Source organism: Rhincodon typus, chromosome 13, assembly GCF_021869965.1.
Source record: "Rhincodon typus isolate 14 chromosome 13, sRhiTyp1.1, whole genome shotgun sequence".
NCBI classification, from domain to species: domain Eukaryota; kingdom Metazoa; phylum Chordata; class Chondrichthyes; order Orectolobiformes; family Rhincodontidae; genus Rhincodon; species Rhincodon typus.
The window spans coordinates 38,631,647-38,657,745 of record NC_063344.1 but is presented as its reverse complement, the minus strand read 5'-3'; the positions used below and the strand labels follow the sequence as shown (position 1 = coordinate 38,657,745).

General features: G+C 41.1%; 1 protein-coding gene across 1 annotated transcript in view; it reads left to right on the top strand.

Moving 5' to 3' along the window:
• si:ch211-51h4.2 overlaps positions 1-26,099 on the top strand; it is a 102,349-nt gene that overhangs the window by 11,112 nt on the left and 65,138 nt on the right. Inside the window, exon 3 of the mRNA XM_048604599.1 lies at positions 6,274-6,316. Within this exon, the coding sequence (XP_048460556.1) occupies positions 6,274-6,316 (43 nt within the window). The remainder of the gene's footprint in view (positions 1-6,273; positions 6,317-26,099) is intronic.

Below are 26,099 nucleotides of genomic sequence, written 5' to 3'. Positions count from 1 at the left end.
CCCTACATTTTCATCTTTTTGAGCAGTCATGTTTACATTATATCATAACTCAGTCAGGACAGGATGTATAGAAAAATTGTAATGCCCGTTTGCCTATTTCTATATTGCAAACATGTTTACATTAATTGGAAATCCGATTATAGCGGGAAATGTTGAAGTAGGCATCAATGCAAGCAATGTTTCAGATATGCTAACTAATGTCCCCAAGTTAATGCATATTCTTAGTTGACAGTAAGCTGGTGCATTTTATCAGTGAGTGATAAATTCTTGCCCTCCACCTAATGAATTCTAAATTATAACAGGACTCGTCATAAGAACATACAGGACAGAAAAAAAGAACATTATAGTCTATTTGGTATTTCCCAATGGTTAGTAATTATTACAATTCAAGATCTTTCCCATTCTTATCAATCCAAATTCTTGGACACTGCGAATGGACATAACTGCAAATACAGAACCTCTAATGCAAGTCTTCATTTAGAAGGTCTGCTAGGAATACCTTTCCCAAATTCTTGTATCTGGCCTTTTTCTATTCTAGCTTCTCATATTACAGGGTCCTTCTTGTCATTGGATACATTAGCTATTTACTGCAACCTGAGAGATTCCCCAGAAATGCTTACCATCACCATTAACTGTGCATATTATTCCAGGAGAAATTGCTCTGTAGTGCCCAATAGCTGGGCTACCTGACACAAGGGAAGTAACAGATTTTGAAGACTAAGCTAATGCGCTCCAAGGGGAGAAACAGGTGTAAAAGTTGGCAAAAGGGAGGTTAATGTGCCAATACCAAAAATGAGTGGGTGCTATGCAGTTCCACTCAAAGAATGAAGCTATTGTGAAATGCAGTGCTTCCTGAACTGGTCACCCTCTTTAGTTTTGAATCCCTAATCTTCTGTATTGAATTTCAGTAGGTCCCACACAGCAATGGGAGAAAGTGGATGATGATGATGAGAAGAACTGGGAGGAACTTTTACCTGATGAGAAAATTTGAGGACGACGGTAGCTGTCATCTGTGCCTCTGGCAACCCTTCGTGTCATTGAATCATAGAATCCCTACAGTGTGGAAACAGGCCCTTCGGCCCAACAAGTCCACACCGACTCTCAGAGCATCCCACCCAGACCCATTCCCCCTAATCTACACATCCCTGAACACTATGGGCAATTTAGCATGGCCAATCCACCTAGCCTGGGAAGAAACTGGACCTCCCGGAGAAAACCCACGCAGACAAGGGGAGAATGTGCAAACTCCACACAGACAGTCCCCCGAGGGTAGAATCGAACCCAGGTCCCTGGCGCTATGAGCAAGCAGTGCTAACCACTGAGCCACCGTGCTGCCACTGTATTGCACAACATTCATCAGCTAAAATTTTCACCTGGTAACATCTTGGTATGAGGCTGAGGATACAAAGTGACTCACTGAACCTGAGGTAATTGGAGAAAAAAGAAGTGGACAAGGACAGTGTCGCAAAGCAGATTAAGAAAGCAGAATGTCCGAGTGTGGACAAAAAGACAAAGTAAAAGCCACTATACCTGACTGCTCATGCTATTCACAAATGAGGTAGATGATCTAAAGGGCGCAAATCGGGATAACTGGTTATGATGTGATTGCCATTACACAGACAGACAGGGTTGCATGGTGACCAGGAGTGAGAATTGAATATTCGAGGATATTTGACATATAGGAAGAAGCAACAAGAAGGGAAATAAGTTGGCGTTATTTTGATAGTGCAAGATAATGTCAATACATTCATAACGGAGGATCTCCGATCAGAAGAACAATATGTGCATCCTGTTTGAGTGAAGCTGAAAAAAAAACAGCAAGGGGAAGCAGACATTGGTTGGAGTTATTTATAGGACACCAAATAGTAGTCTAGGGCATGGTATATATCGTGATAAACCAATTGAGGCCTAAAGCCGTGGAGGTCAAGTTTCTGGAGTTGCTTAGCGACAGTTTTCTAGAATAGTGTGTTGAACAGCCAGCTAGAGGACAGGCCATTTTGGATCTAGTATTATGAAAGGAACAAAGGCTAATTAATGATATTGTTGTAAGAGAGCCTTTAGAGATAAACGACCACAATACGATAGAATTTTGATTTGTTTGAAAATGAAGCAGTTCAATTTGAAGGAACAGTTTCAATTTAAATTACAGAAATTATGAAGGCATGAGGCACAAATTGGCTGAGCTGGATTGAGAAAATCATTTAAAGGCATGACTGTACATAGACAATGGATAGACTTTAAATAACTGTTACATGACTTGCAGCAACTTCAAAGTGCAAAAACTCAAAGGTCAGTCTACTGTGGCTGACAAGGGAAGTTAAGGATTGTATAAGATGAAAAGAAAAGGCTTAGAAAGTGACCAGAAATGGTAATAAATCTGAGGATTAGGAAGTTTTTAGAATTCAAGAAAAGGAGGACCAAGAAACCGATCAGGAAAGGAAGAAGAGAATGCAAATGCAATGTAGCCAAAAAAAAAATTGGACAGTAAAAGCTCTTACAGGTACATTTTTTAAAAAATGAAATGTTTGGTGAAGGGAAATGTGGCAAATATGGGTCCATCCATAGCAATATTTGTGATTGAAAATAGAGAAATGGCAGAGAAGGCAAATGATTACTTTATGTCTGTTTTCAGTGAGGAAGGTAAAAGAAATTTGCTAGGTTTAGAGATCAAAGTGACAAGGGAGAATAAGGAATTGAATGAAATTAGAATTGGTAATTAAGAAATTAATTGGACTACAAGTTGATAGGCTACAACCCAGAAAATTGAAGGTGGTGATAGAAATGGTTGATGCACTGGTAATTATTTTCCAAAATTCCATAGATCCTGAAACAAATACTGCATATTGGAAGCTTGCAAATGCCGCCCAATATTTAAGAAAGGAGCAAAAGGCAAAAATAAAAGGAACTACAGACCAGTCAGCCTACATCAATAATAGGAAAATTGCTAGAACCAAAAAAAAGCTGTGATAAATGGACACTTGAATAAAAGTGACCAGATTGGGCATAGTCACCATGGACATGCTAATGGAAAATCAGGTGGGGTAGTGAATATTATTTCAGACATGCTAAGGAAACTGTTACAGAACAAGAATGAATATATACCAAATAAAAGTAAGAAAGAATAGGATAGCACTATAGAATGAGAAATCCCTGCAATCAGATGATTTTCATCCCATTATTTTAAAGAAAGTTGGTGAGAACACTGTCAATGCTCTATGTACTATGATCTCTGCAGCAACACTGTCAGCTGCTGTTGTCAGTTGAGATGACTTCTTATTGTTATCATGTTGGAAAAGAACTTCCTTTTTCTCTTTGGCAGCTTTCAGGGGAACCTCTGGGGAGGCATCGCTCAAGTGTGGTTGCACTTTAATTCCTGGTCCCTAACATCTTCAGGGGTGGGTGGCTATGATGGGCAAAGGTTGTGTGAAGATCCTGGGTAGCAGAAACTAAACGGCTGCCTGCGTGCCCTTAAAAAACCTGGGAATTGGTGCAAACATCCCAGTGGCAGGACAGACCTACCTGCTCACCTGCCAGAAACATTTGGTATTTCACCTGTGTATATATTTGCAATGAACTGTGAAGAATATAATTACATGGGAAAACCCGTCTTGCCCCTGAAAACAAGATTCTGCCCCTTTTATAGATTAGGCAAGTGGCTAAAAATTGCAAATAGATTTCAGTGCTGACAAATGTGAGGTCATTCACTTTCTATCTAAGAAGGATAGAACAAGGGTTTTTCTAAATGGTAAGAAGTTAGAAACAGTGGAAGTCCAAAGAGAATTCTGGTTCTGCATACATGGTCAAGGAAATATCATAAAATAATTAAGTCTAATGGAACAGTGACCTTTATCGACATACAAGGGGGTAAGAACTCCTGCTATAATTATCCCAAACCTTGGTTAGATCTGGTGTTGCTGTGAACAGTTCTAGTCACTACATGTTAGGGAGGATATATTGGCCTTGGAGGGAATACAGAGTACATTCACCAGAATCATATCTAGATTCCAAGAGTTAGTTTAAGAGGAGGGATTACCAGGACTAATGTTTTATTCCTTAGACCTTAGAAGAAGAGAGATATTGTTTGAAGTTTTCAAAATAGGATAGATAGAAATATAGTATTTTCCTGGATTTGAAGTGTTTTGCACAGAGGGCACAGTCTAACAAAGTGTTCGTAGTTTGGATTGTCTTCAATGAATGGTAATTGATATTAGTTCAATTGTTAAATTTGTGATTGATAGAAATTGCTTCACTAACAGGCTTGTGTATGACAATGGTCGTAGTTCAGCGGTTTCAGCTGCTGTAACTTCATTAGGGTTTTTCCTCATTGTGCAGATCAGTGGATCACCTGTTAGCTTCATTGTAGAATGTGACAATTTCTCCCCCAATACCACCTTGCACCCTCCCTGACCCCGAATAGCAGCAGCCAGAATAACAAACCCACATTGGTGTTTAAAAGCAAAGACTGGAGTGTTGGATAAATTTGAGAAACCTTGCATTTCTGACATTTAGAAATTTGTTTTCAGTGACCACCCTCATTGGAGTTTCAATCCTACTAATTTCCTGCATGTTTCCCAATGCAGACTTGATGTCTTTCAGTTCAGTGTTTGGACCCCACTCATGTATCTGTGAGAGCTTTCAATCACTTTGTAAGAGTTGCCCTCTGATGATACATAGTAAAAATCTATGTGCTCTTCACTGGTGCTGATAGCTTCAGTGACTTGTGTCCCAAAATCCCTATCTTGTATCATACCCTGCTGCATAATACTTACCGAGGGTGATGGGGCAAGAACACTAAGGAAGATGAGAACCCTGTCCACTTGGGATATGTGCATTCAAATGTACAATTAGGGAATGCTGTGCACAGACAACCAGCTGGTGTAACTTCCAGAGAGATAAGGGAATGTAAGAGACAAACATGACTTATAAATCATGTTCAAACATTCATTTGTTAATCTTGCAGAAAAAGCATTTCAGTATATTTGTAATATAAAATCAGGCACCATATTTAGATAAAATTTACAAATGAGTGAATTGGATTGTTAATTGAAAGTCTAACCACAAACCAGAAGTTTAGCATAAATGTTATGGATTATGTCTGTCTGTTTTCTATCTATAGTAACTTGTTATTTATTAAAACAAATTACCCAGTTTTAAAGGAATATTCAGCTTTTTGCATTAACAAGAATGTAAATTGCGAAGCAAAATGCTTTGATTCTCACATGAGTATGGCATTAGCTACAACGTTATTATCTACAGGAGATGCTGATCTGCTTCTGAAATTTTTTTAAAATTTGCTTATGGACCCTGTTATGCCATCAGCTATCCTTGTATATGGCCCTATGCACTCGGTTATTTTTTGTTTGTCCATTTGTTCATTATATACGAATTAATGAAGTGTGTTTGTGCTGTTGTCTACCAACCTGATTTTTCTAAAAATCTCTAATGACTCCTGCTTTACGTAAGTGTTCTTCCAGTATTATAGTACTCTTAAGCATACACAGGGTAGAATTACACAGCTGAATTCTAAAAGTGATCTCTGTTATTGCCTGTGGGATTCCAGGGAGGTGGGCCACCATTGCCATCTGTATGTGCCGATTAAAAACAACAGGATCTTCTTTCTCAAAGTGACAAGGAGAAATAGAGAGCTAGGGACCAGAATATCACTGGTTCATTAGTAGAATGTTATTAATGCTCACCAGTTTATTTTTTACACCAACCTTTTTTTGTTTCTTTTGAATTACATATTACTGTTTCAGCACTGCTGGTGTTCTCTCATCAAGTTGCAACAGATCAGCTTCCATGAACTCCTAATGACCATCCACCCACTCTTAAGAGCTACCTAGTGACCTCACCACCCAAGAAATGCGGCAGACCCCTTCCCTTTCCCACCTGTCCCATGCTATCTTATCACCACTTTCTTGGGAAAATTATCCGAGTTCAAAACAGAGGGGGCAGACCAGCACACTATCTTTTTGCCATTCATTCCTGATTTAGAGCAGGAAATTTTGTTTTTTGCACAAACCTATCCTATTTTCATTCCTCTTGTTCTGATGAAACAAAGACCAGACTGGTTCTACAATAAGTAAACAGTCTACTCTGCCAGATTACCACCCAGTCAGTAAAGATGAACTGCTTAATTAGAGTATTATAAATGACTTCAATTCTAACCTGCTGTCATTCATGTATTGCTTAAAGTTTTTAATGTTAAATCCCTAATTATAATCCAGTTTATGTGGATTCTAAAAGTGCTTGGTGTCTTTTTTTTACTTGCAGTTCTGAAAAAGCAGGGGAAATAGCCACCGTCCCACTGACAAAAGTAAGTGCCCCTTAATTTATTGAGTGCATTTTTCAGCAATTTGCAAATAGAAGCCAGTGTACTTTAACAAAAATTCTGTTTAGATTAAGACTGTGGTGATAGTGACGAATTAATTGCCATTTTTGAATTTCCAGTAATTTTGCATGCCACTTTGACCACATCCACATTTCTATTTCATTTGCTAAGTGAGAGCATTATGATGTAACGTTATCTAATTAATGTAGCACACATCACCAGTTTTTTTTACTGCGCTGTAACCTTCAAAGTACTCCAATGCATCATCTTTTGACCTCCTTATGGTTTGCTTATGATGGAGTAGTGGTTTCCTATGTGCAGATCCACCATGTAATCCATGTTGCCGTCTTGGCTATGCAAGTTTTGCCTTCAAACATAAGAGCAACAGTGTGAATTAACAGGGTTATTTTTCATATTGACACTACCAGCAATGGCATTTTCCTATCAGCAGTTTATGTTGGCATCCATTGATTATGATTTTCTGATGAACAGTCAGAAAATTATTAAGTTATGCTTGACATTCTGATTCCTACGCCAAACAGAGAAAATTCACTGCTAATGAAGAAGGCTCTTAAAATTTCTGACAAGTATAATTTCTGCTTAAAATGCATTCTCTACACTTTCAAGGTGTTTATAAGTTATGAAATCTTGATTTTAATTCCATTGCATTATTTGCTACAGCTTGAAAATACTTCTGTGCCTGTTACGATTTTGTGTTGTATATTAGTATAATGTTATTTGCTACTCTGGCAAATGGATGTTGCATCCTCTTTGAATCCAAGCCTGTCTCCATCTGTACAGATAAACAAGTGTACAAACAAGTTGGTAAATAAGCGCAACCGAGCACACGTACCTCTCCGGAAGGGTATACAGTAACTAGGTCAAATGAGACCTCTAGAATATTACACTGAACTTTGAAATGTTAGTCTCATTAACCTGTTTCCATAATTATCAAATCGACTACACGTTCCTTTATACAATGATATACGTTTATTTGAGATGAGCTTTTATCTGGGGAGGGAGGGGAGATGAAGGGATTCTTAGTGTTGTGTCTCACAGTCCATATGCCTTTGAGACATAGTAAAGACATCATCACTGTGTTGTAGCATGTGACCTGAGGGCATAAGGTCTCTTACTCCATTTTGCCTAGGATTGCTTGAAGCATTACACTATATAGGCTGTATGTTAGTCATTTGTAATCTATTAATTTAATGCTAGGTCAATGTGCCTGTGAATGTAATGTCTATACTAGATAGTTGTATTCACCAATGCCAAAACATTCACATCTAATTTCTTAAGGTACAAATGAAAATGCCAGCATTGTCACATCAGGTAAATACCCTGCTGGAGTGAAAACTCTCAAAAAACAGCAGCTTTATCATCTTTTCAAAAGAACAGGCAAAAATGGAAGGAAGAAATCGCATAGAATGTAAGCACAAATATCTCATGGGCAAACTTAACTACTTGGGTGCCAAGCAGGCAGTTATTTTGATCCCCTCCCCTTCCTTCCCTTACCTAGTGGTGAACGAAGCAGGAAAGACCTATAATTGTCAGTTTTCATGCCTATGCTTTTCTTTTCCTGGCAAAGGTTGCAAGCCTGTATCAGGGGCTGTTGCTTGAGGGATACCACTCAATACAAGCATAGTCAGGAGACTCACTCTTACTGTCTGCCCAATACGTATTGGAAAAATTTACAGGTTGCTAATCAACCCATTTGGCTACATTATTAATGTACATTCCATGGCTATCAAGTCTTGAAATAGGATACATCTGGAACCTCTGGTTATGCTACAAGACTTCCAAGTTTCATGTTAGCCTTTGTTTCTCTCGCATACATTGCTTGAGCATCCACAGGGTTCAATGTCATGTTTATCCAATTGCAGTTGTCAAACAAACACATTGTCAATAGAAAATAACACAGAATACCCTCTGGTATCATGGCGACAGTAAGGACTGCAGACACTGGAAACCAAAGTCTGTAGGTGTGAAGCTGGAAAAGCACAGTAGGTCAGACAGCATCAGAGGAGCTGGAAAGTCAATGTTTCGGTCCTGACAAAGGGTTTCAGCCCGAAACATTGACTTTCCTGCTCCTCTGCTGTCTGACCTGCTGTGCTTTTCCAGCTTCACACCTATAGACTATCTGGTGTCATGCCTGAGTCAGTTCTTTCATTGCATCATCCAAGTAATCCCAGTCCCCTGTTCCACAAGATAATAATTGAATGGAATGACGGAATTAGTTTTGTGGAATCTGGTTATCTATTCCAAACACTTTCGATGATCTAAGACCAATAAACAATTTTAAGTGTCTTTAGCATATTAATGTAGGATGTTGTGGTGCATTGCAACTTTAATTGTAACATTTATATGAATTACAGTTATAATGCAGCTCCCTCAAACTCAATCTGAAATTTTACTAGTTCTGATTAGTTTCAAAACCCATTACAGGTAAAAATGTTTTACGGAATGTTTTAAGTTTAAAATAATTGCAAAAGACATTATACTTAACAAATTACACTTAGTAAAAGCAGTCGTGTCAGCACATTCATGTTGAGATGTCAGTTCATGACATTGGTTTGATTGAGCATAGGTCCCTTGTTCTTTTCTGTTGACTGAAGTTCTTCTGCCTTCGACCCTCTTCCTTGTGCATCGAACTACTACGACCCAGGCCTTACTAATCATTGCCAGCCACTAGCCCCTTTGCAAGATCTGAGGCATCTGAACTCTGATTGGCTTATGAGTCCATGAACAATTCCTGGTCAATCTTTGTGTTTTGATAAGAGTCATAGTGTACTCAATGTTTTATGACGCTATGCCCCTCTTAGCTTGCCAATTCCATAGATCTTTAACAAGATAACATGGCACTGGTGAACAATTAATGCATCTGCTTAGGGTATGTAATGTCACCTCCTAGTGATTAACTAACATCTTAAATGTCTCAAATGATACATCTAAGAATTCTCAAATTTATCAATATGCTTTAACTATAGGAGCTATGTGTGAGTCCACAAAAGCTGATACCTAAAAGAAATTAATATTCAAAATAACCATACAAATTGATACATGTAGACCTGTTACATACTATTAAACATGGCTGTGTCTGAGTAAAAGCTGTGTACACTTCAAAAGCATTTTCACATTTGTCAGCCTAAGTTTGTGTTTGCTTGAGCAATAATGTAACAATAGAACATAGAACATAGAACATTACAGCGCAGTACAGGCCCTTCGGCCCTCGATGTTGCGCCGACCTGTGAAACCAATCTGAAGCCCATCTAACCTAAACTATTCCATTATCATCCATATGTTTATCCAATGACCATTTAAATGCCCTTAAAGTGGGCGAGTCTACTACTTTTGCAGGCAGGGCATTCCACGCCCTTACTACTTTCTGAGTAAAGAACCTACCTCTGACATCTGTCCTATATCTATCACCCCTCAATTTAAAGCTATGTCCCCTCGTGCTAGCCATCACCATCCGAGGAAAAAGGCTCCCACTGTCCACCCTATCTAATCCTCTGATCATCTTGTATGTCTCTATCAAGTCACCTCTTAACCTTCTTCTCTCTAACGAAAACAGCCTCAAGACCCTCAGCCTTTCCTCATAAGACCTTCCCTCCATACCAAGCAACATCCTGGTACCATAAAACCATAAACTTATGCCTTCACTTTTAACCTGCCATACAGCATTTTTCTTCACTCACCTGTTTAATCAAGACAAAGTGATTAATTACTATGTGTGCTTTTCATATTGATGAATCGGTTGTGATAACCAGAACACCCTGTGTACTCTGTAACCTACTATAGAGTCTGATAAATAAACATCATAGTGAAAGAAAATAATGTATATCACAGTTTCTGTAGCTTTTCTCGTCAGTTAATAACATTTTACTGCCTTCTGTCCATGTCCGTCCCATTGTCACTCCTGGTAATACTTGTGTTACTTTTTTCACTAAGAATTCTTGTTAACTTTTATGAGCAAGCCCTCCAGGTAGTATATGTGCAACAGCAACAGTGGCTATAACTTAAAATATTTCTTTATTTAATGTTCTTTACATTTTTATGTGCTATTTTTCAAATATATTGGATTTTTAATACCATGTCATGTATGAAAATGTTAATGCATTAATCTCCATGTTTCTGCAATTGTAATTCAGTGAAGGTAAAATATTACATGTGAGTTGTTTATAAATAATTCATTCCCTAAGTAGCCTTGGCATAGGTAGACATATCTTTCTCAAAAGCATCTTTTTATATTCATAGATATGGTGATAAGGAAAATAGTATCTTTATATGGTAATTTTAATATAGGCTTTCAAATGTAATTAAGTAATGCAACTCACTTGAGTTTATATATTGTTACAGAGATAGTAGGAACTGCCGATGCTGGAGAATCTGAGATAACACAGTGTAGAGCTGGATGAACACAGCAGGCCAAGCAGCATCAGAGGAGCAGGAAAGCTGACGTTTCCGGTCGAGACCCTTCTTCAGAAATGGGGGAGGGGAACGGGATCATGAAATAAATAGGGAGAGAGAGGGAGGTGGATAGAAGATGGATAAAGGAGAAGATAGGTGGAGAGGAGACAGACAGGTCAAAGAGGCAGGGTTGGAGCCAGTAAAGGTGAGTGTAGGTGGGGAGTTAGGGAGGGGATCGGTTGGTCCAGGGAGGACGGACAGGTCACGGAGGCAGGATGAGGTTAGTGGGTAGGAGATGGGGGTGGGGCTTGAGGTGGGAGGAATGGTTAGGGAGGCGGGGACTAGCTGGGCTGGTTTTGGGATGCGTTTGGGGGAGGGGAGATTTTGAAGCTTGTGAAGTTCACAATGATACCCTTGGGCTGCAGGGTTCCCAAGCGAAATATGAGATGCTGTTCCTGCAGCTTCTGGGTGGCGTCATTGTGGCAGTGCAGGAGGCCCAGGATGGACATGTCGTCCAAGGAGTGGGAGGGAGTGTTGAAATGATTCGCAACTGGGAGGTGTAGTGGTTTGTTGCGAACTGAGCATAGGTGTTCCGCAAGCGGTCCCCAAGCCTCCGTCTGGTTTCCCCGATGTAGAGGAGGCCACAACCGGAACAGCGGATACAGTATACCACATTAGCAGATGTGCAGGTGAACATCTGTTTGATGTGGAAGGTCTTCTTAGGGCCTGGGATGGGGGTGAGGGGGAAGGTGTAGGGGCAGGTGTAGCACTTGCTTCGGTTGTAGGGAAAAGTGCCAGGGGTGGTGGGGCTGGAGGGGAGTGTGGAGCGGACAGGGAGTCACGGAGAGAGTGGTCCCTCCGGAACGCAGATAAGGGTGGGGAGGGAAAAATGTCTTTGGTAGCGGGGTCAGATTGCAGATGGCGGAAATGTCGGAGGATGATGCGTTGGATTCGGAGGTTGGTGGGGTGGTACGTGAGGACGAGGGGGATTCTGTTTCGATTGTTATTGCGGGTAGGGGGTGTGAGGGATGAGTTGCGCGAAATGCGGGAGACACGGTCAAGGGCATTTTCGACCACTGTGGAGGGGAAGTTGAGGTCCTCGAAAAACTAGGACATCTGGGATGTCCGGGAGTGGAATGCCTCATCTCGGGAGCAGATGCGGCGGAGGCGAAGGAATTGGGAATATGGAATGGCCTTTTTGCAGGAAGGTGGGTGAGAAGAGGTGTATTCTAGGTAGGTGTGGGAGTCGGTAGGTTTGAAATGGATATCGGTTTCCAGGTGGATGCCAGAAATGGAGACAGAGAGGTCCAGGAAGGAGAGAGAGGTATCAGAGATGGTCCAGGTGAACTTAAGGTTGGGGTGGAAGATGTTAGTGAAGTGGATGAACTGTTGGAGCTCCTCGTGGGAGCACGAGGTGGCGCCGATACAGTCATCAATGTAACGAAGGAAGAGGTGGGGATAGGGCCAGTGTAGCTTTGGAAGAGGGATTGTTCCACGTATCCTACAAAGAGGCAGGCATTGCTTGGGCCCATGCAGGTACCCTTGGCCTTGTCCTCACGTACCACCCCACCAACCTCCGAATCCAACGCATCATCCTCCGCCATCTGCAATCTGACCCCACCACCAAAGGCATTTTTCCCTCCCCACCCTTTATCTGCTTTCCGGAGGGACCTCTCTCTCTCTCTCTCTCTCTCTCCCCGTGACTCCCTTGTCCGCTCCACACTCCCCTCCAGCCCCACCACCCCTGGCACTTTTCCCTGAAACCGAAGCAAGTGCTACACCTGCCCCTACACCTCCCCCCCCTCACCCCCATCCCAGGCCCTAAGAAGACCTTCCACATCAAACAGATGTTCACCTGCACATCTGCTAATGTGGTATACTGTGTCCGCTGTTCCGGTTGTGGCCTCCTCTACATCGGGGAAACCAGACGGAGGCTTGGGGACCGCTTTGTGGAATACCTACGCTCAGTTCGCAACAAACCACTACACCTCCCTGTCGCGAACCATTTCAACTCCCCCTCCCACTCCTTGGACGACATGTCCATCCTGTGCCTCCTGCACTGCCACAATGACGCCACCCGGAAGCTGCAGGAACAGCATCTCATATTTCGCTTGGGAACCCTGCAGCCCAAGGATATCATTGTGGACTTCACAAGCTTCAAAATCTCCCCTCCCCCGAACGCATCCCAAAACCAGCCCAGCTAGTCCCCGCCTCCCTAACTGTTCCTCCCACCTCAAGCCCCACCCCCATCTCCTACCCACTAACCTCATCCCGCCTCCTTGACCTGTCCGTCCTCCCTGGACTGACCTATCCCCTCCCTAACTCCCCACCTACACTCACCTTTACTGGCTCCAACCCTGCCTCTTTGACCTGTCTGTCTCCTCTCCACCTATCTTCTCCTTTATCCATCTTCTATCCGCCTCCCTCTCTCCCTATTTATTTCATGATCCCCTTCCCCTCCCCCATTTCTGAAGAAGGGTCTCAACCGGAAACGTCAGCTTTCCTGCTCCTCTGATGCTGCTTGGCCTGCTGTGTTCATCCAGCTCTACACTGTGTTATCTGAGTTCATACATTTTTGTGATTATATCTAGGTTGTTAGAAACCATACCTCTCATTATTCAGATCAGATCTGAGCCACTTGATGAATAATCCCTTTTATTAAGTTGCTTCTCTGTAAATGTTACTTTCAAAAACATCTGAACTAGTTGTAGAGTTCAGTATCTTTATATTATGTATTTTCTTATTATTATATTGGGTATTTTAGTTATGTTTTATTACTAAGTATTTCTCATTGAGAGAACTTTATACAGTGTAAATAATACTAATCATTAATTTTATTATCTCATCAGATTTGTATTGTGTTTACTGTTAAATGAGCTTATAAAATTAAATATAAAGTAAATTCAATAGTTAAAGAAAAATGGTAGATGATGTTAAGATAACATGCAGTTGACAGGCATTGGGCAGATGAGCTGTTAATGTTAATTTAATTTTATTTCATGATCTATCCCCACTAAAATTGTGCTAGTCTCTAAACTGCTCTTACCATGTTGATGTCTGTAGCCCTCATCAGAATCACATTAGTCTCTTGTGAATGTATGCAAACTAAGGTTACATGATCTAATTAAGATCTGATTCTGATTTAATTTGGTGGGCCAAAAAACCCTCACATCACATAGGCCATTGAACAAAACCTTGGGGGATTGGCTGATACACCAGAAAGCCAATTCAAAGGATCATTTGGATCATTGTAATTCATGTGCTGTTTGCAAAGGGTTCCAAAGGGTTTTAGATCTTCACGATTGCTTGTTTCTGTTTCTCATACTCTACTGCTTTACAATGATTAAGCTGTCGCACTTTATTACGGATACCATTTTTTCTTCATTACTTTGAGTAGAGAATTCGTAGAGAAAGTAAAATCAACAATATTGAAGAATATAGCAGTTTAAATATAGCAATACTGTGCTGTGCCCTTCAGAGAAGCATGATGAAACAAAATTTCATACGAAACAGCAAGCTGTTAGATCGACCAGATATCCTTAATTTATTTAGTCCCATTTGCCAACGTTTGGCCCATTTTCCTCTAAACCCTGCCTATTCACATACCCATCCAGATGTCTTTTAAATGTTGTGATTGTACCAGCCTCCACCACTTCCTCTGGTGGTTCATTCCAGATGTGCAACACCGTCTGTGTGAAAAAGTTGCCCCTTATGTCCCTTTTTAAATTATCCCCCCTCACCTTAAACCTATGCCCTCTAGTTTTAGACTCCACTACCCGGGGAAAAGACCTTGTCTATTTACCTTATCCATGCCCCTCATGATTTTATAAACTCTATAAGGTCACCCCTCAGCCCCTGACGCTCCAGGGAAAATAGCCCCAGTCTACTCGGCCTCTCCCTATAGCCGAAACCCTCCAACCCTGGCAACATCCATGTAAATCTTTTCTGAGCCCTTTCAAGTTCACAACATCCTTCCTATAGCAGGGAGACCAGAATTGCACACAGTATTCTAAAAGTAGCCTAACCAATGTCCTGTACAGCCTCAACATGATCCGCAACTCCCATCCTCAATGCACTGACCAATAAAAGCAAGCATACCAAATGTCACCTTCCCTCTCCTGTCTACCTGTAACTCCACTTTCAAGGAGCTATGAACCTGCACTCCAAGGTCTCTTTTTGTTCAGCAACACTCCCCAAGATCTTACCATTAAGTGTATAAGTCTTGCCCTGATTTTCCTTTCCAAAATGCAGCACTTCACATTTATCTAAATTAACCTCCATCTGCCACTCCTGGGCCTATTGGCCCATCTGATCAAGATCCCGTTGTACTCTGAGGTAACCTTTTTCGCTGTCCACTATATCCCCAATTTTAATGTCATCTGCAAACTTACTAACCATACCTTCTATGTTCACATCCATTATATAAATGACAAAAAACAGTGGACCCAGCATCTATCCTTGTGGCACATCGTTGGTCACAGGCCTCAAGTTTGAAAGGCAACCCTCCCCCACTCTCTGTCTCCTACCTTTCAGCCAGTTCTGTACCCAAATGGCTAGTTCTTCCTGTATTCTATTGGATCTAACCTTGCTAACCAGTCACCTATGCAGAAATTTGTCGAATGCCTTACTGAAGTCCATTTAGATCACATCCACTGCGATACCTTCATCAATCCTCTGCATTAATTCTTCAAAAGACTCAATCAAGTTAGTGAGGCATGATTTCCCATACACAGACATGTTGACTATCCCTAATCCATCCTTACCTTTCCAAATACGTATAAATCCTGTCCCTCAGGATCCCCTCCAACTTGCCCACCACCGATGTAAGGCTCACGGGCCTACAGTTCCCTGGCTTTTCCTCACCACTTTTCTGAAATAGTGGCACTACAACAGCCAACCTTCAGTCTTCTGGCACCTCACCTATGGCTATCGATAATTCAGATATCTCAGCAAGGGGTCCAGCAATCACTTCTTCTCTAGCTTCTCACAGAGTTCTAGGGTACACCTGATCAAGTCCTGGGGATTTATGCACCTTTTATGTGTTTTAAGATGTCCAGCACCACAACCTCTGTAATATGGACAATTTCAAGCTGTTGCTATTTATTTCCCTAAGTTCTTTAGCTTAAATATCCTTCTCTGGAGTGAACACTGATGCAAAATACTCATTCAGTATCTTCCCCCATCTCCTGCAGTTTCACACGTAGGCAGTCTTGTTGATCTTTAAGGTGCCCTATTCTCTCCATAGTTATCCTTTTGTCCTTAATGTATTTGTAAAATCCCTTTGGATTCTCCTTTAACTCTATTTGCCGAAGCTATCTCATGTCACCTTTTTGCCCTCCTGATTTCCTCTTAAGTATACTCCTACTGCCTTTATACTCTTCTAGGGATTCACTCGATCCTGATGTATGCTTCCTTCTTTTTCTTGACCAAAACCTCAATTTCTCTAGTCATCCAGCGTTCTGTACACCTACCAGCCATCACACTAACAGGAAATTACTGTCTCTGGACTTTCTTAATCTCACTTTTAAAAGCTTCCCATTTTCCAGCTGATCCTTTTAACTGTGAACATCCACCTCCAATTTAGAGCTTTAACTTTTAGATCTAATCTATCCTTTTACCATCACTGTTTTGAAACTAATAGAATATGGTCACTGGCCCACAGTGCTCCCCCACTGACACCTCCGTCTCCTGTTCTGTCTTATTTCCCAGGAGTAGGTCAAGTTTTGCACCTTTTTCGAGTAGGGACATCCACAAACTGAATCAGAAAATTTTCTTGTACACACTTAACAAATTCCTCTCCTTCCAAGCCCTTAACACTATGGCAGTTTCAGTCTATGTCTGGGAAGTTAAAATCCCCTACCATAACAACCCTAATATTCTTACAGATAACTGAGATCTCCTTATAAATTTGTTTCTCAATTTTCCGCTGACTATTTGGGGATCTATAGTATAATCCCAATAGGGTGATCATCCCTTTCTTATTTCTCAATTCCACCCAAATAACTTCCCTATACATATTCCCAGGAATATCTTTCTTAAATACAACTGTAATGTTATCACTAATCGAAAGCACCACTCCCCCTCCTCTCTTGTCCCCCTTTCAATCCTTCCTACTGCACCTGTACCCTGGAACTTAAGCTGCCAGTCCTGTCCATCCCTGAGCCACGTCTCTGTAATTACTATGATATCCCATTCCCATGTTCCCTAACTATGCCCTGAGTTCATCTGCCTTACCTGTTAGGCCTCTTGCATTGAAAAAAAACCATTTATCAGTCCTACCTCATTCTCTACTTTGTGCCTGCCTGCCCTATCTGTTTGAATCACTGCTTTTCCCAAATGTACCAGTCTCTGACTGATCTCTTTCCTCTTTATCTCCTTTGGTCCCACCCACCCCCACCCTTTACTAGTTTAAATCCTCCCTAGCAGCTCTAGCAAATCTCCCTGCCAGTATATTAGTTCCCTTCCAATCTGTCCTTCTTATGCAGGTCACTTCTACCCCAAAAGAGATTCCAATGATCCAAAAATGTGAATCCTTCTCCCCTGCACCAGCTCCTCAGCCACACATTCATTTGCTCTATCCTCCTATTCCTACCCTCACTAGCTTGTGGCATTGGGAGTAATCCAGATGACACTACCCTCAGGGACCTCCTTTTTAAATTCCTGCCTAATTTCCTATTTTCTCTCCTCAGAATCTCGTCCTTTTCTCTTTCAATATTGTTAGTTTCAATGTGTGCAATGACCTCTTGTTGGCCCCTCTCCCCTTTGAGAATTGTCTGTACTCCGAGATATCCTTGATCCTGGATCCAGGGAGGAGACAAACCATCCTGATGTTCGTTGGCCGCAGAATTGTCTCTCTGTGCCTGTAACTAGAGAGTCCCCTATCACAATCAATTGCTTGGAACCTGATGCATCCCTTGTTACATTAGACCCAGTCTTGGTACCAGAAAGCTGGCTGTGAGTGCTACATTCCCTTGAGAGTCCATCACCCCCTACATTTTCAAAAACAGCATATTTGTTTGAAATGGGGATAGCCACAAGAGACTCCTATACTACCTGCCCTCCCTCTCCTACCTTTCCTGGGAGGTCACCCATTTACCTGAATGTATCTGTGGTTTATCTCCCACCCTGCAACTGCCATCGATCACAACCCTGGGTCCTGTAAATTCCTCATTGCCTCTGACTGCCGCTCCAACCAATCCATGCAGTACAATCGGATTCACAACCAAACATACTTCCTGCAGACATAATCGTCAGAAACATTGAAACTCTCCCTAATCTCCCACATCCGACAAGAAGAACACATCACCCTACTAAAGGCCATCTTTTCACCTTAACAATCTACAGACCTAGAAAATAGCACAGTCTTACTACTTGAAAAAACACTGTTCCAGGCTAGCTTAGTAATTATGTTTTTATATTTTTAAAGTTTAATCAAGAGACAGATCTCACTCTACTCATTATTGTACATTACAAAAGTAAAACAGTAAGGTTACACTTTAAGAAGCCACTTAGCTGCTCTCTTCCTGTGAGCTCCCACACACAGCTTTCTCCAAGGTCAGCTGTGAATTTTGCTTTGTTTGTTTTTCTTAGAATGAACTCCGATGCCCAGAGATACTTCAAAGCAAACAGCAAAAGCAGCAACTGTGCAGGTTACTGCTGGGTCAGACAGCAGTGCAAGTTTCTTTCTCCGTTTGAATCACCTCCCATGTGGTCACCACCTCAATCTGTCTTTCTCATTTTTTTAAAGTGCCGTTGTTTTGATCGTCTTTTACCCAGAAGTTCCAATATCTAAACCTTTTCCAATAATAGCTAGCATTATAATAATGTTATTACTGTTATTATATGATTATATGTAATATAAAGTAACCCGCTTCAGGAGGATATAGGTAGACAAGTGAAATGAGCGCATTACTTATGAAATTTAATGTACCAAACTATGAAATGGTGCATTTTATAAGGAAATGTTTAGACTATTTTAATGGGGACGCACGAATGGAAAGGTGAGTTCACATAAGCATTTGAAAATAGCTTGATGAGTTGAAAATGCTTTTATAAAGGATCCTTTTTATTCACATTACTTTTTTAATAGACATGTAATAGATTACAGTACCGGTGAGAATACATTACTGGTTAGCCCCAAGTATTGTGTCCAGTTCTGATGATCATGCTGTACACAGGATCTCAAGGTTTTGATGAGAACATATATGAGATTTACCAGAAGAATAACCGAGATGAGGATCTTCAGTTCTATGGAGAAACTAGAGAAGCTGGAATTGCCCTTTCTGGAGGGGAAGGTTAAAGGGAAATTTAGCAAATTAGTGAAAGCTTTTGAATGAGTAAGTATGGAGAAACTGTTTTGTGTATCACCAGAGTATACACATTAAGACACCTATATTGCAAAAAATTGCAGGGATTCTTATTTCCAGTAAGCTGCTTTGATCTGAAAAGTGAGGAATCTGGACCCTGAATGCTGTCTGAAGTGTGGAAGAGAAGCACAGGCCAGGACGAACTGCAGCAGCAGCAGCAAGTGTGGGCAGCCCAAAGAGCTCAACCTGCAGCCTTGGTTGGGACAGTCTAGAGAGCTGAAACTCCCTCAGTTTGAGACGCCCTTAGTTGCAGATACCGTTTTTCACTTTAGGTGAACAAGTAATCAGGCTTTTTATTTAATGGGAGCCAGCCATGAGTGCCCCAAGCATGCTGGCATTTAACGGTCATCACTGTACGTCCAATCCACTTGCGGCCCCAAGCCCAAGTCATAAAATTGCTACTGTAGAAGAGAATAGCTTAGGATCGTTAACTGTTGCCCTGCCGAATGCAAAGCGTACCTGCGCACAGACGAAAAATCAGTTCAGTGACGTGGCTAATTCAAGGAGTCCAGCTCCATAGTTTGTGTACCTGGAGTATCGGACCATCGTTGTTGAACGATTTATATTCAATGTGACTGATAGATTTGATGCTAGCAGAAGATAGGGATATTCTGCAAGAACTTTCATGCTCTCTGCGTGCTTCAGTCTGCATTACAGTAGGACTTTGTGGGAAGAGCTGGGGAATGGGATTTAATGTGTAGCTCTTTCAGTCACCAGCACAGAGATGATGGCCAAATGGCCGCCTCTGTGCTACATGGCTCTGGGAACTGGCTACAGGAAACTGTGTTGTGATGTGTGCAGTTAAATGTGGCTTCAAATTGCAATGTTTCACGTCCTTCCTATAGACATAATGTACGTTTACTTTCAGTTTAAACTAATCATAATATTGTGTGTAATGCTTGCCTTGTCTCCATTACCATTTGTCATTTGTTTTCGACCAGAAGTTCAGCCAAGTGACCTTTTTTTGTAAAAACCGATAAACCTGCAAGTTAAATGACATTATCCTGAAACAGATACAGCAGTGAGATTTTTAAGACTATTTAAAAATTAATTTCCCAGTTAGTCATTATTTTATTCTGCCAATCAAACACAACAGTTTGTCAGCACAGCTAAAATCCTCACTGTGTAGTGCTCAGTGGTTTAATTTCTTTGCTTTCAAGGATCTCATATATTACGGCAAACAGTACGATCTCCAAAATCTCTAATATAGAAATGTAAATTAGCAGTACATCACAGGCAGAGACAAAAGTAGAAAGGTTGCCTGATGATAAATGTCACTGACAAAAGCTCTACTGCAAATGTCATTAAGCCAAGTTCTGAACATCTTTTATGCTGCTGCTTAGTTATTGGTTGTCATTAGAGTGTTTTCAAACCATCAGGACTTTCCTGCTTTCTTCAAGTGACCTAGATTATATTTATCAGAAATTTATGATGAATTTTGAGGAGTCAGTTAGCAAGACTTATGTATAATTTATGAAAATGGCACTAGTTTAATCCCTATAGCGGCTGTGGTAATTTAGAGAGACTTTGCTTCCTTACCTTGCCACATATGTCTGGAGTGGAGTCCCTCAAGTTTTCTTTAACCAATTCTCACCCTTGAATGGAGAGAGATATCTGAGCTGCATTGAGTACTCTGCATTGCCCTTTCTTCGTCAGTAATGACTTCTGAGGTCTTCATTTCTTTTTTGGCTAAGTCCGAATTGAATTGCACTAAAATGAACAACAAAGAACTGCAAATACTGGAAATCAGAAACAAAAACAAAAATTGCTGGAAAGACTCAACAGGCCTGGCAGCATGTGTGGAGAGAAAGCAGAGTTAACGTTTCAGGTCCAGTGACCCTTCCTCATAGCCATTTTTCTTCAGAATTGATTTGTAGTTGGAAAAATGTTGGTATATAAACTGAAGAAGGGGAAGGAATAATGATAGGTGGATATGGAGCCTAGAGAGAGAGGAACACAGTTTGGCAGACAAAGAAATGGGTAAGGGTCAGCCTGGGAGAATGAATAGCTGCTAATGGAGACCATTAGTGGCTGATAATGGGTAACTTGTGGTAACAGCCTGTGCAATGACGAGGCCTGGTGTGTGGGGCTCAGGGTCAGGACAGGGGAGAAGGTGCTCAAGCTCTAAAATTATTGAACTCAATATTGAGTCCTGAAGGTTGCAGTGTTCCCAATTGAAAATTGAAGAATGACTGCTCTGTAGCAAGCCCCAAGACAGAGGAACTGGCTTGTTCTGAAGAAAGGTCACTGGACCTGAAACCTTAATTCTGCTTTATCTCCACAGGTGCTGCCAGACCTGTTGAGCTTTTTCCAACAATTTCTGATTTTGTTTCCGAGTTGTGTCGAGTGCTTTGAAGGGTTTATTGCCATGAGGCCAAGCAAATGTTCTCCGCTGTCTTGCCGCTTGCCACCTGAATGTGCCTCACATCTGAACTTAGGGCGGCATACTGGCTCAGTGCTTAGCACCGCTAGCTCACAGTGCCAGGGATCCAGGTTCAATGCCAATTCCAACCTCCAGCAACTGTCTGTGTGGAGTTTGCACATTCTCCTAGTGTCTGTATGGGTTTCCTCCGGGTGCTCCGGTTTCCTCCTACAGTCCAAAGATGTGCAGGTTAGATGGATTGGCCGTGGGAAATGCAGGGTTACAGGTACAGGGCTAGGGTAGGGATAGGATGCCCTTCAGAGGGGCAGTGTGGACTCGATGGGCCAAAATGGTATGTTTCCACACTGTAGGGGTTCCAGGGTTCTATTCTATGATAGCTGACATCGCTCAATCCATGCAATGAAGTTGTTGTCATTGCACATTCCTATATGCCCTTGAGACGTTGGTGTTGAACTGCCTTGTTGAACCATTGCATGCCTTGGATTGTTGCCATAATGCTGTTAAAGGAGATTTTCAGTACTAATATACAGAATCAAACTGAAAGTAGCCTTTTTTTTAATCTTTGAGTATGATTTGCCTTTCAATCATGGTTGATGTGTATGTGATTCAAATTCCACATTCTGAGCTACCCTGATAATCTTTGATCCCTTTGTTTAACAAGAACCTATCCATCTCTGCCCTGAAAATATCAAGTGACCCAGCCTCCACTGCCTTCTGAAGCAGAGAGCTCTTAAATTTCAAGGCTCTGAGAGGAAAAAAAATCTACTTGTCTTTGTGTTAAAGGGTTTACCAGTCATTTTAATACCATGGCCTTTTGTTTTTAAGAGTGGGAAAAGAATCAAATAAAGAAATTATTAGAGGAACTCAGGGCTGGCAGCATCTGTGGAGAGAAAGCATTACAGTTAACATTTCAAGTTCAGTAACCCTTAGAACTGGAAGCAGCCCCAGGTTGACTCCTTCACACAAGAAAGCATCTTTTCTATGTCTACCATATGAAGACCATTCAGAATCTTCAATACTTCAATCAAATCACCCCTTGCTGTTGTGAACCCCAGTAGAAACAAGCCCAGTCTGTCCAATCACTTCTCATAAGACAACTTATTCATTCCCGGTATCAATTGAGGAAATGTCTTCTGAGCTGCTGTCAATGTACTTATATCTTTCCTTAAATAAGGAAACCAAAACTCCACTATGTTTGAGATGTGGCCCCCTCAATCCCATGTATAACTAAAGTATTACAATCTTTCTTGTGTGTTCAATTCCTCTCTTAATAAAGGGTAGCATTCCATTCGCCCTCTAATCACTTTGTGTACAGATTACCACGTTGTGACTCCTAGAACACACAGGTCCCTCTGTACCTCAGAATTCTGCAGTCATTCTCCATTTAAATAATACTCTGCTTTTTTATTCTTCCTGAGCAACTTCACATTTTTCACACATTATGCTCCATCTGCCTTTTTTTTTTCCCCTTACTAACTTAACGTATCTGTATCTTCATAACGCACTTTCCTATCTATCTTTATCATCTGCAAATTTAACCACTATGCCTTCAATCCTCTTAGTTTAGTCATTGATATAAATTGTAAAAAGTTGAGAGCCCGAGGGAGATCCCTGTGGGAACCCCCTATACGATGAACTTGACTTTTGTGCTCTCACTTTTTTTCTGTGAAATTTTGTGAAGTGTCCATGGGCTCCCCTTTATCCTAATTGCATGTTATTCCTTCAAAGAATTTGAATAAATTGGTTAAATGCATTTTCCCTTTCTCAAAACCATGCTAACTCTTCTCAATTACATTAATTTTGTTCAAGTGCCCCATTATAACCTCCTTTTGTGATCGATTCAAATAGCACCCCCAAGATGACTGTCAAGCTAACTGACCTTAACTTCCCGATTTCTGCCCCCCTCCCCTCTTGAATAGAGGAGCTGTGTCTGCTACTTCCTGCCTCAATGAAACATTTTCAGAATCTCGTACATTTTGGAAAATTAACGTAAGCGCATTTACAACCTTATTAGCCACCTCTTTTAAGATCCTAGGATGAAAGCTCCATCAGTTTGTACCACTTTCCTGGTGATCAGAATCTCCGCTGTCATGCCCACATAGTTGCCCTTATTTAAATTTAAAATGCCAGTCTTTAGGGCTGTTCTTCTCCCTTTCAAACTGGATGTAAAATCAAATCATTATGATCACTACCACATAGAGGTGTCTTTTACTCTGAGATTATTAATAAATCCTGTCACACTGCAAGCTACCAAGTCTAGTATATCTTTCTCTCTGGTCACTCACAGAAAGTGTTCTACTCTTAAGAAAATCGTTCGCATTCTATGATCAGTGAGGCTATGTTTATATATCTGATTTCACCAGCTTCTATCTAGGTAAAAATCATCCATGATTATTGTCTCCCTTTATCATGAGCACCTAAAATTTCTTGTTGTATATTTCTTCCTACCACTCCTTTAGTGGTTACTGTTCAGGGACCCTTTTGATCACTCCATTAATGACTCCTTTCCCCACTATTCCTTATCTCCATCCAGACTAATGCTACATTCTGATCTCCTGAACCAAGATCATCTCCAACTATTAGACCAATTATCTGACCTGCCACTCATCTTTGCACAGAAGTATGTTTTTTTACTTGAGTTTGGTGCTCTCTTACCTTATATAGTTAAATGCAGATGGTGGTTCCACTCTTTAGAAAATTTCTTTTTAGTAAGAATGGTAGTATTCTGAAATACTCCCTTTAATGGCTGCCACTGAATCTCTGAGTTACAGCATTCTAGCTGAGTGAACAATTGGTGACATGGTTCCAAATTAAGATGGTATGTGACATGGAGGAGAGCTTGCAGGTGGCAGTGCTCTCATGCAGCTGCTGACCCTGTCCTTTTGGTGAAGGTGGTTACAGATTTGGAAGATGTTGTCAAAGGAACCTTGGGGAGTTGCTGCAATGCAGTTGAAGATGGTATGTGTTGCCGCCACTCACGAAGGCTCCTTAGCATCAATGTGAACAGAGTGATTGTTCGCAGTGATAGATTGGCACCCAATCAAAAGGCCTGCTTTGTCCTGCATTGTACTGTGCTTCTTGAGTGTTGTTAAGAGTTGCATTCATCCAGTCAAATGGAAAGTATTCCATCACACTCCAGATTTGGTGCATTTAGAGAGACCGAGATTGGAGATACAGGAGGTGAGTTTTCCAACAGTAACTGCTGAGTAGCCCTGGTGGAATAGTTATGGCTGAGCAAGTGCTGTATGATTGCACTGTTGAGGACCCCTTCCATCACTTTGCTAATTGAACTAATTAAGTGTGATTTGTTTTTACATTAATAATTTAGTGGTAACCTATTATTTTGCAGTTTATAATTTACTGGCTCTGATTATTATACAATGAACTTTTTCTTCATTATGCTGTATGCAGCAAAGCTGAACAATCAAGAGAATGGAGGTGGGAGTGGGGGCAGACATAAAGCTACCCTTTACCAGCAGGCTAAGCAGATCTGTAATGGATGATTCTTTTAAGTTCATTCACTACTTGCCAAACTAGTGGAGGTCAGAGGCATTTATTAATAATCATAAGAAATAAGCATACAAGATAACTATTAATAACCATATACTTAAGAGCACAGCAATACAAGTTCACCAACATTACTTAGCCAAACATGTTAACAGCTTTCGAGTAGGGTTGACCAGGTCTCATTCATTTCTGCGCTAGTGCTCCTGACACACTGACGGTTCTACATTTTTCACAATATGCCTCATGCATATTTAATTAATTAGCTTTTCTCCCACATTGATAACTGCCGTTTTTCCAGAAAAACTCCCAGTCAAATGGAACCATTTATAGAGTCAGGAACAAAGGCTGTCCATAGTGGACATAATCACTTGTCTAACACATATATGCGACCTTGTTCTGGGAGAACAGATGAGATCACTAAAAAGACAGAGCAAAGCACAGCAGTATCTGATTGCAGGGGATTTTGCTATAACGCGTGTTTCTTCAATGCGAATTGGCTTTAATGCGATTGAAAAATTTAGACCACTATCTGTAGGATGTGATACTGGTATTGGCTATAACGTGATTCCGGCACGTTCCATGAGTTTAAATGGTGCGGCTATTGCACGATTTTCTTATAACGCGAGGTCACACGAGAATGGAACTATTGCATTATATCAGAACCAACTGTACTTTTGTCAGTTCAGCATCTCTGTCCAGTAACTTCCAATTCCAACAGACTAACTGAATATTACTAATGTACACAGGTACAAAGCTAAAAGTTCATAAAGTACTAACCCTTTCCCTCCTGACATAGTTTAGTTTTCCATTCTATTGAATTTAATGAAACCTGGTTGTGGGAATCGTACACAGGTCCAAGATGCGTTCAGGCTCAGATGAGCAAAAGGGAAACAATGTATTTTTATTATTTAATATTGATGTGGCCCATTGATAAAGGCACAAAGGGGAATAACCACTGCAACTCTATGGGGGTCCCAATGTTTACCCTCACTCCCACCCATCCATGATAAAGCCTCTCAGTTTGTGCCATTCCACACAATACAAGAGCCTGAGATGTGACTATATTGGCACAACCAACCACTGAATCACATGAGATAACAAG